A 16,097-nucleotide genomic window follows, 5' to 3' on the forward strand; every position below is an offset into this window, starting at 1 on the left:
AGTTATCTGCAGAGGTAAACCATACCTTCTATGCCAATGGGAAGAAAACGTTGGAGGGATACAGCCTCCAGACTACTGTAAGAGTCCTGTTTTTATTATGATACTATATAATACGGCCAAGAAGTATAGCTATGCATTCCTTCTGTTGCCATGTATGTGCTGTGCACTTGAATGTTATTTCTGTTTTGCAAGGGAGGAAGAAATGGTAGCAAACAAGACAGCCTGCCAGAGGAAGCAGGTCAGACTCTCCACACAACAGATTACGTGTGCTGCATTGCTGCAATTACCGTACCTGTACTTTACCTGATACTGCAGCTTGTGCCATTTTTAGGAGTTGTGATTTTACTATTTCACCAATGCTTAGTTGTTCAATAAATTTATAAATTGTTTTCCTTCCACTTTCTTGTGCTATTTCCCTAAACTGTGTCAGTTAGACCTTCCTTTGCCATGTTTGTAAAACCATTGTACTTAACCTGTTTGCCACAGCATTCAACATTTTTCTTGCAGAGTTGTTCATGTGCTTGACACATTACTTTTCATCCACTGAAGTTGCTACTGTCGTAAACATTGTGACATTCATCCTGACTCATATCTCTGTTGTATAATAGCACCCCCAAGCTATTGTTTTACATTATTTTGTTGTTTCTCCTTCCAGGGCCTGTCTGTATCTGTGCATTATTCTTTTTTCTTCTCATGTTGTGTTTTTTTAGCTTGTTTTGTTTTCTCCATTTATTTTCAGATTTTCTGCAGGATCATCCAAAGAGCATCCACAGGATCGCAGTAGTCACAGTGCCCCGAATTGGAGAAAGGGCCAACAGCTGAGTCCCCAGCAGTCCCTAGGACTGTTTCATTGCAGGTGATGAAGGTCAGCCTGTAAGGGATGAACTACAGGGCTTGATGGTGGCATCCACTGGTGTTTCTCCAGTGGGAGGCTTAGGGACCTCATCTGAGAGTAGTAGAGGGGGAACCCTCCTGGTCCACATGGTGTTCTGTTCAGTGGTTGGTGAAGTCTGAGTTAGACCATTGGCTCATTTCCCATATTGGAACCCTGAAGCTCCTCTTGGTATTACATAGCCAGCTGGCCCTGACCATTAGACTCTACCCTGATGTCAGCCATGAAGATGGAAGACTTGTGAGAATGTTATGCCACTTAGCCAGCTTAGCAGACCTCCTACCTCCATCCTATCCCCCATCATGTTATTCTCCTCCCTTACATGTCACTCCCCCTACTCTGTTTGCAGTAAAGTCTCCTTCAACAGCTGTGCATCCTGTGTTTGCAAATCTTTTTGTCATACCTCCCTTTTGGGTCAGTGCCTCCTTTTTCAGTTTTTGTCTACATTCAATATGCTTGTGTGTCTTGTCCTGCAGTTTTTCCTAGCCACCAATAACCCTGCTTTCTTCCCTTTCCCACCTTCTAAAAACAAAAAGAAGGACACCTCTCTTCCCTGGAAAAGTATACTATTTCTCCCCACCCCAATACAATGTTTCCATTCCTGCTGTCCTTGTCTGAATTCCACTGAATGTTGTTCTCCTTTTCTGATTATCATATCTCCCCGCTCCCTTCCCATTTATAAAATAAAACCAGATGGCATTTTGCTGCATGACCCTTGTATGGACTCCCACCTATACCAACATTGTAGCTATGTGACACCTCAATGTGCATGCAAATGTTCATAGCACCAGGCATGCTACCTGCATGTTGATGTCCAGGAGCCACATAACCACACATGCATTCACAACTGAAAGGTTTCATTATGCAGCACTGTGCCAGGCACACTCGTACTACACTGGCACTTGTGCATGCCTAAGCCTCATTAGTTCACACTGAGTTACATTGTTCGCACACACATCATCTCAGGATGATGAAATTATGTCTTCTGTTTGCTACATTTCAAGATAAACCTTTGCTTTACTAGGTCTGATTAAGTGCATGACATTAAAATGATATGAGGTTAATCATAAGAAGAACTTCAGTCTGAATATAGTTACACTCCAAGTGTTGCAACTAACTTTGAGCAATTCCTTTTTTTTTTTTTTTTTGCAGAAGGTTAAGTTCCTGTGTAAAAAGCCTTTTGTGGTGGCAATCCTGCACTACTTCAGTCTCTACAAATACCAATTCTGGGTACACAAAAACTCAGAAAAAAGGAAAGGGTGCAAAACAAACTTAAATCTCACATTTCCTTCTTCTTCTTGTCCCACAACTCAGAAATAAAACATAGAATATGTGGCATAGTCAGTTCTGATGCACAGAAATGTCAGTCACTGCTTTATGTATGCATAGCTTAAGTTTCATGTAACATAAAGTCATAAGGCTTCCCATAAAACTGCTATTATATGGGTAAATATAACAATTCCTTAAACATACAGTTCAAGGTTAAAGGAGGCTTCAGATACTGAAAAGCAGAAAACTGCCAGAAAAAAATAAGACTGTGATCCAGAAAACATTAAGCCATAATAGTTAGCCTAGACAGTTTACTAGAAAAAAGTATTAATAGGACAGTTTTAACCAAGTTGTATCCAAAGCAAAGGTACTGGGAATTGGAATCTCTGAACTTCATTTGCCATAAACATCTTCCCAAAATACATTTTTTCAAGTGTTTTTGCAGTGGGGAAGGACCACCACACCCTCAAACTTAGATATACTAACTCTGAGGTTGGACTTACTTGAAAAATTAAGAAATTTCCTCAAAAAGGGAATCGCTTCTGGCACAACTTGCAGAAAGTGATTTCCTATGAAAGAACTCCAACTGAAGGTGAGCTGAAGCTCGGGCAGTCAAAGCTTAAGGGTTCAAGTCTCACCCACCATTAGGGTAATGAACACAATTATTCTTTTCAAAAATGAGAAAACTGAAGACTGAATTTCACTGTATGACTGTGTTTTCAAGACAACAGTACAGAGAGGACCATAGCTCTCAACTGTCCTGATTTTCACAGAATGTCCAGATTTTTGCCTCAAAAATTTGGTCTGTCATAAAATTTGTGGTTTTCTGGCAAATCACTGCAATGATCTGAGGAATAAAATCACTAAATAGTATCACACACCTGAGTTTCTGACTTTATATCCTTTAGAAAAAGCATTTCAACACAAACCTTGTTACTCTATTTTTTAAGTTTATAAAAGCAATATTTAAAATATGTCCCTATTTTTGGCCCTTGTCCCCGATTATGTCAGATTTGTCCACATTTCTTGGGATAAGAGGTTGAGAGGTATGGAGAGGACTGTAGACTGTACAGCAAAATCTGCTTGTAAGAAATCATGACTAGACAGTGTTGTTCTGAGCTTTCTGTTTATACATTTAGTGACATAGACATAGTAAGAAAATGCAGAATAAAATAAAATAAATCAAAATAAAATAATTTAATAGGAAAGATTGTCAAAATAGCCACAAATGTCACAGAGATGTTCTGTCAAAAGAACTTAGGCAAATGAAAAAAAAAAATAATTTCAATATTAACTTAATATTTTGCTCCCACTTACATCTACTCCTTTTTAAGGAATTTGAGTTTGTTCTCACAGCTTGTCAGAACTGAACTTTAAAAAAATTAAAATATTTACAAATAATTTTATATATTTTTGACCATCTTTCTACATCAAAGGAAGTCAGTAATCACAGCATATCTTTCCAAACAGTTAAACTTAAACCTGAAATACAAAAAGGCACCCTTTAATTATTCATGTTGTCTTTTTAATTATTTATGTAATCCATCAATAACAATTTTTGGAAAAGCTATTCTGAAATACAGAAAAGGTCTGATGGGTGTTCTTTTTACTAGGCATTCTGACAATCTTTTATATTAAGACAATACTTACTTTATCCAAGAATACAAACATGGTAGTCAAACAAATGGATAAATAAAAAATGGCAAAAGTTTAGGACTGTACAAATAACAGCACAATTTTACATGTTTCTGTTAACCAATCACTTTAAACAAGAAGTTGTTTCCTTTGTCAAAGGAGCTAAAGAGAGGGTTATTTGCTGTCCATAACTTGGCTATACAGTTATGGCAGGCAAGCCCAAAAATATATTTTTAATTTGCTACTGAAATATTGAAACAAATGTTCATGCCCCCCCCTAGTCAGCTTAGTTTCACACAGCAGCATTTTGAATGAAAGTCACATCCTTAGCATTTATGTTTTACTGCTCTGTTATTACACATCATAGATATTGGGCATCTTTTATCCCCACATATGTTAACCGTTTCATGGGAGGGTTTGGTAGTGAAAATAAATCATAAAGCAGCTTAATTTAAAATGGATGGATGGACAGATGGATGATCAACGTAGCTAAGTTATTCTGGAAGTTAAACGTCTGTTCAATTGTATTGACAGTCTGTATTTTGGAATACCTTTGTTGATTTAATAAACCTTAATAAGCTTGGAATTAAGTTTACAATTAACAGTGATATGCATGCCATGCACTAAATGGAAGCCTTATTTACTAAACCAAAGGAATGCGGGTACTGTATTATACAGAAAATTCATTATATTACACACTAGTTGACCTCAAAAGGATTACCCACATCATTCCTAAATTTCAACTTTGTTAAGTATTAAGATGATATAAGCAGAGCCAGCAGGAAAATCTTTTATTTATTTATTTATTTATTTATTTATTTATTTAGTGTGAAATGAGATGTGATGGTTATATTGTTTATAAAGCACATTTACAAACTTGAGTTTAGATCTAGATTGACTTCTGATTTAAAAAGGAAAAAAATGCAAACTACAAATTTTTAAAGGATAATAGTTAACAGTACAATTTTTTCTTACAGGAAATGTGATAAGTTTTATAGACTTATCATAAATTTGACACCATAACTTCATTAAGTCACAGGGTAGAGTTCATGAGGGGACCATATATAGAGGTTTAAGCTCTACCTTACAAGTTAAACGCACTGATCTGTGTACCTCCAGCCCAGTGTGGTTAAATTCCATATTCTGTTCAGCTGGGTGCATCAGACAACAAAATAGGATATACATGTATTACTTTTTGCATTTTTTGCTGGAAGATTTTTTTCTTGTTTTATTTTTGCATTGTCTAAACATCCACTATAACCTACAATTAAGAGTTGAGCTATATCAGAGGAAGCCAACTTTGCCTTCTCTATAATGTCATTTCTAAAATTCAGTTCCCATCTTACCATAGGTACAAGCCATGAGTCTAGGAAAACAGTTTGGCAATTTAAGGACCATCTTTCACCTAATGCTAACTTTATCCTTAAGCTCAGATTGTGAAGGTGATCTCCTGTATAAGACTACAAATGGTGAAGCCTCGGAAATGCAAATGGAAAGAGCTGTGAATTATATAATTCATGCCAGGTTCCAACCTGAATGCATTGATAATATACTGATGCTCTCTCTCTTATGTTTCCTTTTTTTAATCATCTATTGTGGTCACTTATGAAAACCTATACGATAAATTACCACCACCATTACTATCACCATATTTTCATTGGCATCACCATCACCAGTTAAATTGAGATTTCTTCATGCCGCACCTTCACAATTTCTTGAGCTATCTGTCTTGTCTTGTTGACATCCAGCACAACCTTTACATCTCTCACCACAGAGTACAGGGTTCTTCCTTTACATAAACTGGGGAAAAAGGAAAAAGATAAAAGAAACAAACTGTTAAACATATCATTTAATGCAAAATAAAATCTAAAAGAGGATCAACAACAGAACTGAAAAAAAATAATAATCAGGGGAATCATTTGTTACCGTCCTGTTTGCTAGGTGCCAGCCATTACTTTGCTTACCTCTTTTCTAGAACTGCTATTGGAACTCAGAGCTTAGGAAAATATTCACTAGCAAAGCATGCCAGATTCTGCACATCAGAGGACAACAAGGTAAGTACAGTCAATATGTGAACATGCAATCATCTGCTAATGCTGATATTTTCAAAAAAATTTGTGCAAAAGTATTTATCTAAAAGGAAAAGCCATCAGTTCACAGCAGACTTATTAGTTGTTACTATAATTATGCAAAACATTATTTGCAAAAATGCAATAGTTACCTGACAATGCAGTCAGATGTTTCATTACTGGAATAGTCTTTTTTTTTTTTTTTTTTTTAAGAAATCAGGATGCCAAGACCTTTTCTTTATATTTACTTTCAAAGCCATTTAGTGACACTCTTTGCATAACATACCTTATCAGGATTCATCATCTTTAGTCTTTGGCAAATTCAATGTCTGCCAGATTAGCACACAAGATTAATATTGCAATAGGCCTGTTGGTGAAAATCATGCAATTCTGTTCATGTATAACACAACCCTTTTCTTCCTGAGTATATTTTACTGATTCATTCTTGAGAGGTGCCATCTTGACCTTGTACACTGGGCAAGCAATGGACCACTGATGCGTTTTTATGGGGAAAACACAATCAAAGACTCGGCAAGTCTTCCTTGATTCAGCAACTACAAATGGAGCTTTCTTCATAGGATCATATCTCAGGAAAGTTCAAGCTGTGTGTTAAGGATGCTGCATGACTTTCTATGCCCTCTCTCTAACTTTTCAAATGTTTACAACACCACATCTGTTGTGGAAAGTGACAGACTCTAAACAAGGTACTTGTAGCAGTGCCTTTTTTGGCTTATCAGCAGCTGCTCTCAGTTTCTTTCCTTGTCAACCTGGTCTAACAGACCTGCCATAACCTTTCCCAGTTAGGCCCAATGTTTGTCTGAAGCCAGTGAAAAGATCAGAGATCCTAGGGGGGCAGCAACCTGCTGTCTGGGAGTGTTTTCCACAATTTCTCCATCTACTATGCATGTTCAGTAATAGACTTAAGGCAGGATATGTAATGACACCAGTGCTGAACTGCCTCTAATACAAGCGGCTGACTTCAGCAAGACACCCTGCCAACCCTCAGGCAGCACGTCACAATTGTTTCCCGGGTCTTCACCATGAAAATCAAACCATAATACGGAACCCCAAGCGCGCGCACACACACACCCAGGGTGTGTAAGCCCATCCACCCTGTCTGTTCTGCATTGAGCCCTAAGCTGCTATTTCATCTTGGGTCACCTTCATTGTAGTTAGGGGTCTGGGGTTTATACCTCTAAAGCCACTGTTGCAGGATGTGGCAGTGCTTTATTAAGGTATGTACACCATCCGTTCCATGTGTTATTGGATCATCATTCCTAAGAACTATTTCCCATTATGTGCATGCTTCTGTAACCAGCTCTGCTCTTTGATCTCTAAACACACACACACACACACACACACACATTATATATATGCCTTTACATTTTAATGATCTAGCTCTTCATTTAAACCTTACCTTATCACTGCAGTCCCATACTGATATAAAGAAACACAAATATCAGCACTACTTGCACTAGCATGGGAAATTCACATATTCCTGCATCACGGTGCAAGAAAGGCCATACCTATAAAAATCATGCTGCCTCAAGTTTAGAACAGACTTCCACTGCCTCTAACATCATCATCCAAAAAGAGGCCTGTAATTACCAAACAAGGACAGTGGCTTTACAGTATTCTAATATATATATTTCTTTAGTCTGGCCCCTAAGTGAGTTTATGAAAGCAAATCTTTACTATTAAGTCTTAATTACATTCTCAAATTAAAAGTCATAACTAGGGTAGTCAAATTGGGTGCTGTCTGTGGTGTAACCTTTTATGGATCGTGGGCACTATGGGTATTGTAAAAGATGGTTCCCTGTAAGTCTGTAGCACTGAACATGAGTGCATGTAAGTGACAATAATCAGTCAACCAGCCACAGTTAGCATTACAGCCACTCAAATGATTTCAACGGCTGCCTGTGTGTTAACATCTGTGCAATGGATAAAAATACAGTTTTTGTGTGAGAAATAAAAGAAGCTACTATGCAGAAATACAGAAGCTCTTTATCTTTCATTGATCAATAAAGACTTTTTTTTGCTCCTGAACCCTGCTTGTACGGTGTCAACAGCCAATGGTCCCAGTTTCAGCTGTGATCCAACTTTTTAAAAATGCAGTGATTTCCAATGAATATGGTGTATTCATATCTCTTGTATTATAACTCTTAATGATGATGATGCATTTTTCCCCTGCCTATTTGACTCAAGTCTTGCCTGTCACATCAGGAGCTACCATTACCCGGCATTTGTTATATTTTTATTGTACCAAAGCCTTTCTTCATTGCTGTTATTAAAAACGTAACATGTTTGTAGTATTAATGTATCATTATAAGACAATTGCATTCAGGTCCACAAACATCAGTATAACTTTGCCATCTTTCGGCTTCCATCTTGATATTATGCTGCTATTCCTTTTTCCCCTTAGCTGCATAATTCAGCACTTCTCAGGCATCTACCTGTACAATACTCAATACTTAGGACAGCATGGACAGAATTCACAGTTACCATGTGGAGAAGTGCAGCTCACGCTGTGCAGAAAGGGGGAATTGCACTTCTCAGATTTAATGTGATTCATAGTCATATACAAAATGCATGGCCATGGATCAATTTAAAACACAACTTGTGTGACTATGAATTGATCACCAGAGCAGTTTGGACAATTGCTCAACTGAATCCCCACCCATCTGTGTAAGAAGCAGGGCTGGTACCTATAAAATAATATGGGTTCACACACATTCACACTTGACCCAAACATGCACAGCGAGCTGGACAGATCTACATAAACACACACTCACACATCCATACACACTCTCCCTCTCTTCTCTTTATCTTTTTCTCTCACAGTACGCACTGAAATATATATCATTGCTCATACAGACACACATACCGAGCTCTACACTCCACTACTCACCTGGATTAGCAATAAAAGCAGTGTGAATGTATTACACTGAGCCCTATTCAGATTCTCCCACTGTCATGTGTAGGTGCACATAGTTAAACTGTTGCATATAGGTATGTATTTTGTGTGCTGATTTCCACAAATCTTGCATATAACACCGGTCTATGAATTTCCATACCATACAAGAATCCTTGTGGAGCTGTTCACTGGGATGCCAAACAGCACAGATCAGTTCCAAAACTCTTAGTGCTCAGTACACTCTTACCCTTTGTGATACACTACAACATACTCTCAGCCTTTGTGATACACTACAACATACTTTTAGCCTTTGTGATACACTACAACATGCCTTACCCTTTGTGATACACTACAACATACTCTTACCCTATGTGATACATTACAACATACTCTCAGCCTTTGTGATACACTACAACATACTCTTACCCTTTGTGATACACAGCAACATACTCTCAGCCTTTGTGATACACAACATGCTCTTACCCTTTGTGATATACTACAGCATACTCTTACCCTATGTGATACATTGCAACATACTCTCAGCCTTTGTGATACACAACATGCTCTTACCCTTTGTGATACACTACAGCATACTCTTACCCTATGTGACACACTGCAACATACTCTTAGCCTTTGTGATAGACTACAGCATACTCTTACCCTTTGTGATGCACTACAGCATATGCAACATACTCTTAGCCTTTGTGATAGTCTACAGCATACTCTTACCCTATGTGATACACTACAACATACTCTTGCCCTTTGTGATACAGTGCAGCACATTCTTACCCTTTGTGATATACAACATATTTTAACAGTTTATGATACAGTACAGCACACCCTTACACTTTGTGATACAAAACAACATACTGTAACATGTTATGCTACAATACAGCACACATTTACCCTTTGTGATATAGTATGGCACATTCTTAATCTTTGTGACACACTACAACATACTCTTACCCTTTGTGATACACTACAACATACTCTTACCCTATGTGATACACTGCAACATACTCTTAACCTTTGTGATAGACTACAACATACTCTTACCCTTTGTGATACACTACAACATACTATTACCCTTTGTGGATACACTGCAACATACTCTTATCCTTTGCGATAGACTACAACATACTCTTATCCTTTGTGATAGACTACAACATACTCTTACCCTTTGTGATACAAACATACTCTTACCCTATGTGATACACTACAACATACTCTTACCCTTTGTGATACACTACAACATACTCTTACCCTTTGTGATACACTGCATCATACTCTTACCCTTTGTGATACAAACATACTCTTACCCTATGTGATACACTACAACATACTCTTACCCTTTGTGATACACTGCAACATACTCTTACCCTTTGTGATACAAACATACTCTTACCCTATGTGATACACTACAACATACTCTTACCCTTTGTGATACACTACAACATACTTTTACCCTTTGTGATACACTGCAACATACTCTTACCCTTTGTGATACAAACATACTCTTACCCTATGTGATACACTACAACATACTCTTACCCTTTGTGATACACTACAACATATTCTTACCCTTTGTGATATGCTACAACATACTCTTACCCTATGTGATACATTACAACATACTATTACCCTTTATGATACAGTACAGCACATTCTTACCCTTTGTGATATACAACAACATAGTCTAACAGTTTATGATACAGTACAGCACACCCTTACACTTTGTGATACAAAACAACATACTGTAACATGTTATGCTACAATACAGTGCACATTTACCCTTTGTGATATAGTATGGCATATTCGTAACCTTTGTGACACACTACAACATACTCTTACCCTTTGTGATACAGGATAACACACTCTTACCCTTTGTGATACAGTACAACATGCCCTTACTTTTTGTAATACAGTAGAGTATAGTCTTACCCTCTGAGATACAGTACACTTTGCAGCACACCCTGACCTTTTCTGACACAGCACAGCATACTCATCCTTTATGACACAGTACAGTATAATCTTACCCCTTCTTATACAGTGTGGCACTCTGTTACCCCTAGTGATATGGTGTAGCAGAATCTTATCCTTTGTGACACAATACACTGTAGCACACCCTTATCCTTTGTGATACAGCATAACACAATCTTACACTTTAATGTACAGTACAACACGCTCTTACCTTTCATGATACTGTGTAGCACACTCTTAACCTTTCTGATATAGTACAGTACACCTTTATCATTTGTGATGGAGTACAGCATAGTCTTACCCTTTATGACACAGTGTAGCACACTCTTGCCCTTTGAGATACAGTATGATTTGCATGCCCTGACCCTTATTGATACAGTACAGCACACCTTTATCCTTATGTTACAGTACAGCATACTCATCCTTTATGACAAAGTACAGCTTACTGTTACCCTTTCTGATACAGTGTGGCACTCTTTTACCCCTAGTAATATGGTGTAGCACAATCTTATTCTTTGTGATACAATACACTGTAGCACACCCTTATCCTTTGTGATACAGTGTAACACAGTCTTACCCTTTAAGGTACAGTACAGCACACTCTTACCTTTCATGATACTGCGCAGCACACTCTTAACCTTTCTGATACAGTACAGTACACCTTTGTCATTTGTGATATAGTACAGCACACTCTTGCCCTTTTTGATACATGGTTGGCACACTCTTACCCTCTGTAGCATAGTGTAGCACACTCTTAGACTTTATTATATAATACAGCTCACTCTTAACTTTTATGATAGTGTATAGCATACTCTTATCCTTTGTGATAAAGTACAGCTTACTCACCCTTTATGATGCAATCTAGCACACTCACACCCTTTACGATACAGTGTAACATACACTTACTCTTTGTGATATTGTGCAAAAACTCTTACCCCATATGATACAGTACAGCCCGTACAATCTCAGGGAAATCAGTCAAAAGGTTTTTGCATATCCTTCAGAGGTATTCTTGCCTTTCCCATACCATCCTTTTCAGCTCATCCTATGAAGTCTTGTTATAGCATATCAGTGATCTGTCACGGAGCTCACCTTCATAAAATCTACCTGCCCTTCTACTATTATTTCTGGAAACATATTTTTTTAATCTGGTTGTTAAAATTCTTGCTAAAAGCTTTCCATCTACGTTACATGGTGATACTGTTATGTAGTTTTGCACATCCTTCAAGCTAACACTTTGCTTATGCAGAATCAGTATGTTAGCTTCTTCAATTTTCCCTGCTACCTTCCCTCATTAAAGTTTAATTCACAGCCAGCCTACGTTTACTGGTGTTCTATGTGAAGGGCTCCACTGTATTCTGACACACACACACACACACACACACACACACACACACACACACACACACACACAAACCAGTGTCCCCTGTGATCTATCCCACATCCTGGTTAACCACCCCGTCCAGATTAACTTTTTTCCTCCTTTTCTCACAGCTGATCTTAACTGTCTGGTTTCTTTCTGCATTCACTCAATTAAAACATACTAACTAGGCATGTCTGTACTCTGATAACTGCAAAGAAAAGAAATGCAATAAGTTAGGGGCCAAGGCCTCTAGGGTCCAAAAAGCCCTGGGAGTTCTAGATGCTTTGAGATGCATGCTATATTTTTTAAGCAGACTGTTCATCCAATAATGGCCTGAACAAATATAATTATTATATAAAAAAAATCAGTCTTACTCTTCAACTTTGCATTTTCCTGCATATTTTCAGCATTCTCTAACTGATCAGAACTGCACTCAACTATGAAAAAAATAACAAGAATTATTCTGGTGGTCTAAATGCTGCTAAGCTCCCAGATATCATGGGGATTTTAGATGCCCTGAAATGCTTGGATGGCTTGAACCAAAATTACAATTAACAAAAGACAGTAAGTGCTACTTTTCAACTTTACTTTATTCCTGCGTCCTTTCAACAGACCTTAAGTGACCATAAGTAGACTGTAATAACTGCATTAAGCCATGGAAGCTATGGTGTTATAAATGCTCTAAGGTGCATTTCACAGTTTTTTTCCAGTCCTTTGATCCAATGATGGCCTACATAAAAATTGTGAGTAAGGAAAGAAATTCAGTTTTACATTTTATGGAGGAAATCTTTTGTGGCTTAAACTCAAAAACTGACCAAATATTAGTTCACTATAAACCAGGAAGACAAATGCTTGTGAAGATACATACCTGTGAATAGTACCTGGCTCAAGATAGTCACTTTCTGTATATCCCCTCTAGTGTTAGAATGGGATGAAAGTGAAAGCATACATGTTCACAGTCATATATTGCAAGTTGCTGCTGTGATAGCTATATACAACATGACACCTTATCCATTACCTAAAATCAGCAACTCTTGGATGTCAGAGTGGAATGAAACTGAAAAGACAAACAGAACATATTCCATCTTGTTGTTGTCAGATGTATATAAACAACATGCATCTTTAATCTTTCCCAAAGTATAGCCACCTGTGCATGCATCTGCTGTTTGATTGTATGGAAAGTGAAAAAAATAATGTTCAAAGTATTTTTTTGACTTGTCACTTCTAGATAGGGTAGTGCTCCTATAAATATAGTGACCCTCTGTGCACACTTCTGAAATAACTGAGGAAAGTTAAAGTAATAATGACCACACTATCCCCAGCTTAACACAAGCTATAGTGACCTGTGCACACTTCTGGGGTTTGGGAGGGAAGTTAAAGAAATAATTACCTTGTCCCCAAACTTCCCTGCACAAGTTACAATGACCTGTATGCACCTCTGATCAGGGCTCGTTTTAGACTAGGTGGAGTTCAGAGCAGATGCCCCTACTTACACTGTCTTAAAATTCACTTATACAGCCTTGAGTATGGGATCATTAGGCTCCTAGAAGCTCTGAAGATCTGGATGTCCTGTGATACATTTTCTGCCTTATTTTTTAATGATTACTGTTTAAACTTAGCAAACAAGAGGGTCAGCTACTTTCAAATGACAGCTCCAACCCTTGAATAGACAGCACTCACCCCCTCCCTGAAATTATAGCTACTTTTGTGTGCACTTTGTTTTAAATGTTACTGATAAAAAAAAAAGATGGCCATGCATTGTGCATTAGGTGTATTCTATGCAAACACTAGGCAAACATTAAAGTATTCAAAGCTGCTTTATGAAAATTACATTAATCCTGCAATGCCATAGAGTAACTGTTCAAATTTAGCAAACAACAAAAGGATCTGTTACTTCCTATAGGCTATTCTAAATGCACACTAGTCCTGCAAAGCCAGCTATTGACTATTTAAACTGAAAACAACAAGAAGAGTTATTTTCTACAAAAAGTTCCCACCCCCACCTTGCAGTTACAGGTACTTTTCTGTGCACTTCAAAGCTTTTGATTATAAAATGAAGGCCTTGTATTTTGTATCAGCTTTGTTCCATGCAAACAGAAGCCACACATTAAAATTTTCTGCATTGCTTTTCTCAAATTGCATTAATCATGCAAATATACACTAGTCCTGCAAAGTCAGATAGCAAATGCTTAAACTGAAAAAAAAAACTGCAAGAGTCAGTTACTTTCCATGGATATAAAGACACACTGTTCCTGCAAAGCCATATTTGTTTATTTATATATTTACTGACATTTGTTGACCGGGAAAGTCCACTGGGTCAGGAATCCATTTTCAGTGGAGGCCCAGGGAAAAAAAGCTCCACTAATAAAATATATACATATAGTTGCTGTTTAAACTGAAAAAAATGGTCAGTTACTTTTTACATACAAGTTCCACACCCACCCAAGAGTTATTGCTGCGTCTGTGTGCACTTCAGATGTCTGATTGTAATAAAAATGATGATCCATTTCAACATTGTTCTATGGAAACAGTAGCCACACATTAAAGCATTCAAAGTTGCTTCATATAAATAACTATAATCTTACAAAGTCAGAAGTTAATCACACCCCACAGGCACATACATATGTACACACACACACACTAGAATTTTTTTTTTTTTTTTTTATGATGATCAAATTCTCTTAAATCGTAACTCCAATATTTAGCATTTTTGACTCAACGTAATCCCCACTGGTTTACCCATAACTCTCAATTTCATTGTGTCGGTAGATCATGGATGGGAATAGAAAAAGAGAAAAACAAATTGATTGGCCAAGCCTATAACTTCTTCTCTAGGTTGCAGCAGTTACAGCTGCAGTAGGAGCACTTTTCTATTAATTAATTAATTAATTAATTAATTAATTAATTAATTAATTAATTTTTCAAAGTAAAGAAACATGCATTTCTTTACTTTTAGAAACTAAATAAATAAATGTCAGGAAAAGAAACCATGGGAACCAAACAGTGATGAACAAACCAAAAATGGACACACCTAAGGTAGCCAAGATAGATGAAAAAAGCCAGCCAATAGAAAAAAACTCTAAGACCAAGTTTTATTTGATGTTAAGCACTTTTGTTCCCTTACACTGGAACTTCAGCAGAACAAAGAACACTTAAAATAACTCACTTTGTATAACAATCCCCTGCCCATTCAATAAAAAAACAACCAATTAGATAATAAAATCATTTAGCAATTAAGAACATTTAGAAACAGTATAATGCCTTAACTTTATGATAGAATAAAAGGAAAAGGCTTCATTGATTCCTGGAAACACTGTGGCATTTAATAAAACTTGCCATTTTAATTCACATAATTCAAGATGATTTTGCTTGACCTGCTCAATAACTAAAAACTTAAAATAATTGTCATTAAAGTTAGCCATATGCTTATCTAAAGCATTCGTCTCTCTCTTTTTCTTCACTAAATTTCCACTTAACATCAAATAAAATTAGAAGTTATGTACCTACCATAACGTTCCATGTTAATTGTCTTCTCTCGCCTTCTTTCTTGCTGGATGGGTTCGGAGCCGATCCTCGGCTCCGACTCGGCACTTGCTAAGCTCGAGAGCTAATTTTACCAGCTCGAGGCAACCCTATATCCCATGATGCAAGGCGTGACTACCTCAGATCTCGTTTGGTAGCTACAAGAAAAAACCCTGCCATAAAAACTTCTTCACAAGGAAGAAGACAAACTAAATGTAGAAGGAACCAGGTCAAAACCCGGTAACAGTAGTGACATTTCCTACTGGGAGCTCATGGAAAGAGTGAACTAAACCCAGAAAAGAGTACAACTTCAAGGTCTGTCCAGGCTAGGGGGAAGGAGGGAGGGACGCAAGAAAGAAGGCGAGAGAAGACAACTAACATGGAACGTTATGGTAGGTACATAACTTCTAAATGTTAAGTTGTCAAACTCGCCTTCATTCTTGCTGGATGGGA

The 16,097-nt window shown here is 37.4% G+C and overlaps 1 protein-coding gene across 3 annotated transcripts in view; it reads right to left on the reverse strand.

Moving 5' to 3' along the window:
• KSR2 (kinase suppressor of ras 2) overlaps window positions 1–16,097 on the reverse strand; it is a 2,556,886-nt gene that overhangs the window by 408,690 nt on the left and 2,132,099 nt on the right. For all 3 annotated transcript variants that reach the window (XM_044068294.1, XM_044068293.1, XM_044068295.1), the window contains one exon: window positions 5,500–5,596. In XM_044068294.1, coding sequence (XP_043924229.1) covers window positions 5,500–5,596 — 97 coding nt within the window. The remainder of the gene's footprint in view (window positions 1–5,499; window positions 5,597–16,097) is intronic.

The sequence above is a fragment of the Protopterus annectens genome, chromosome 4.part0 (assembly GCF_019279795.1).
Source record: "Protopterus annectens isolate FY-2018-M chromosome 4.part0, PAN1.0, whole genome shotgun sequence".
Lineage (NCBI taxonomy): Eukaryota > Metazoa > Chordata > Ceratodontiformes > Protopteridae > Protopterus > Protopterus annectens.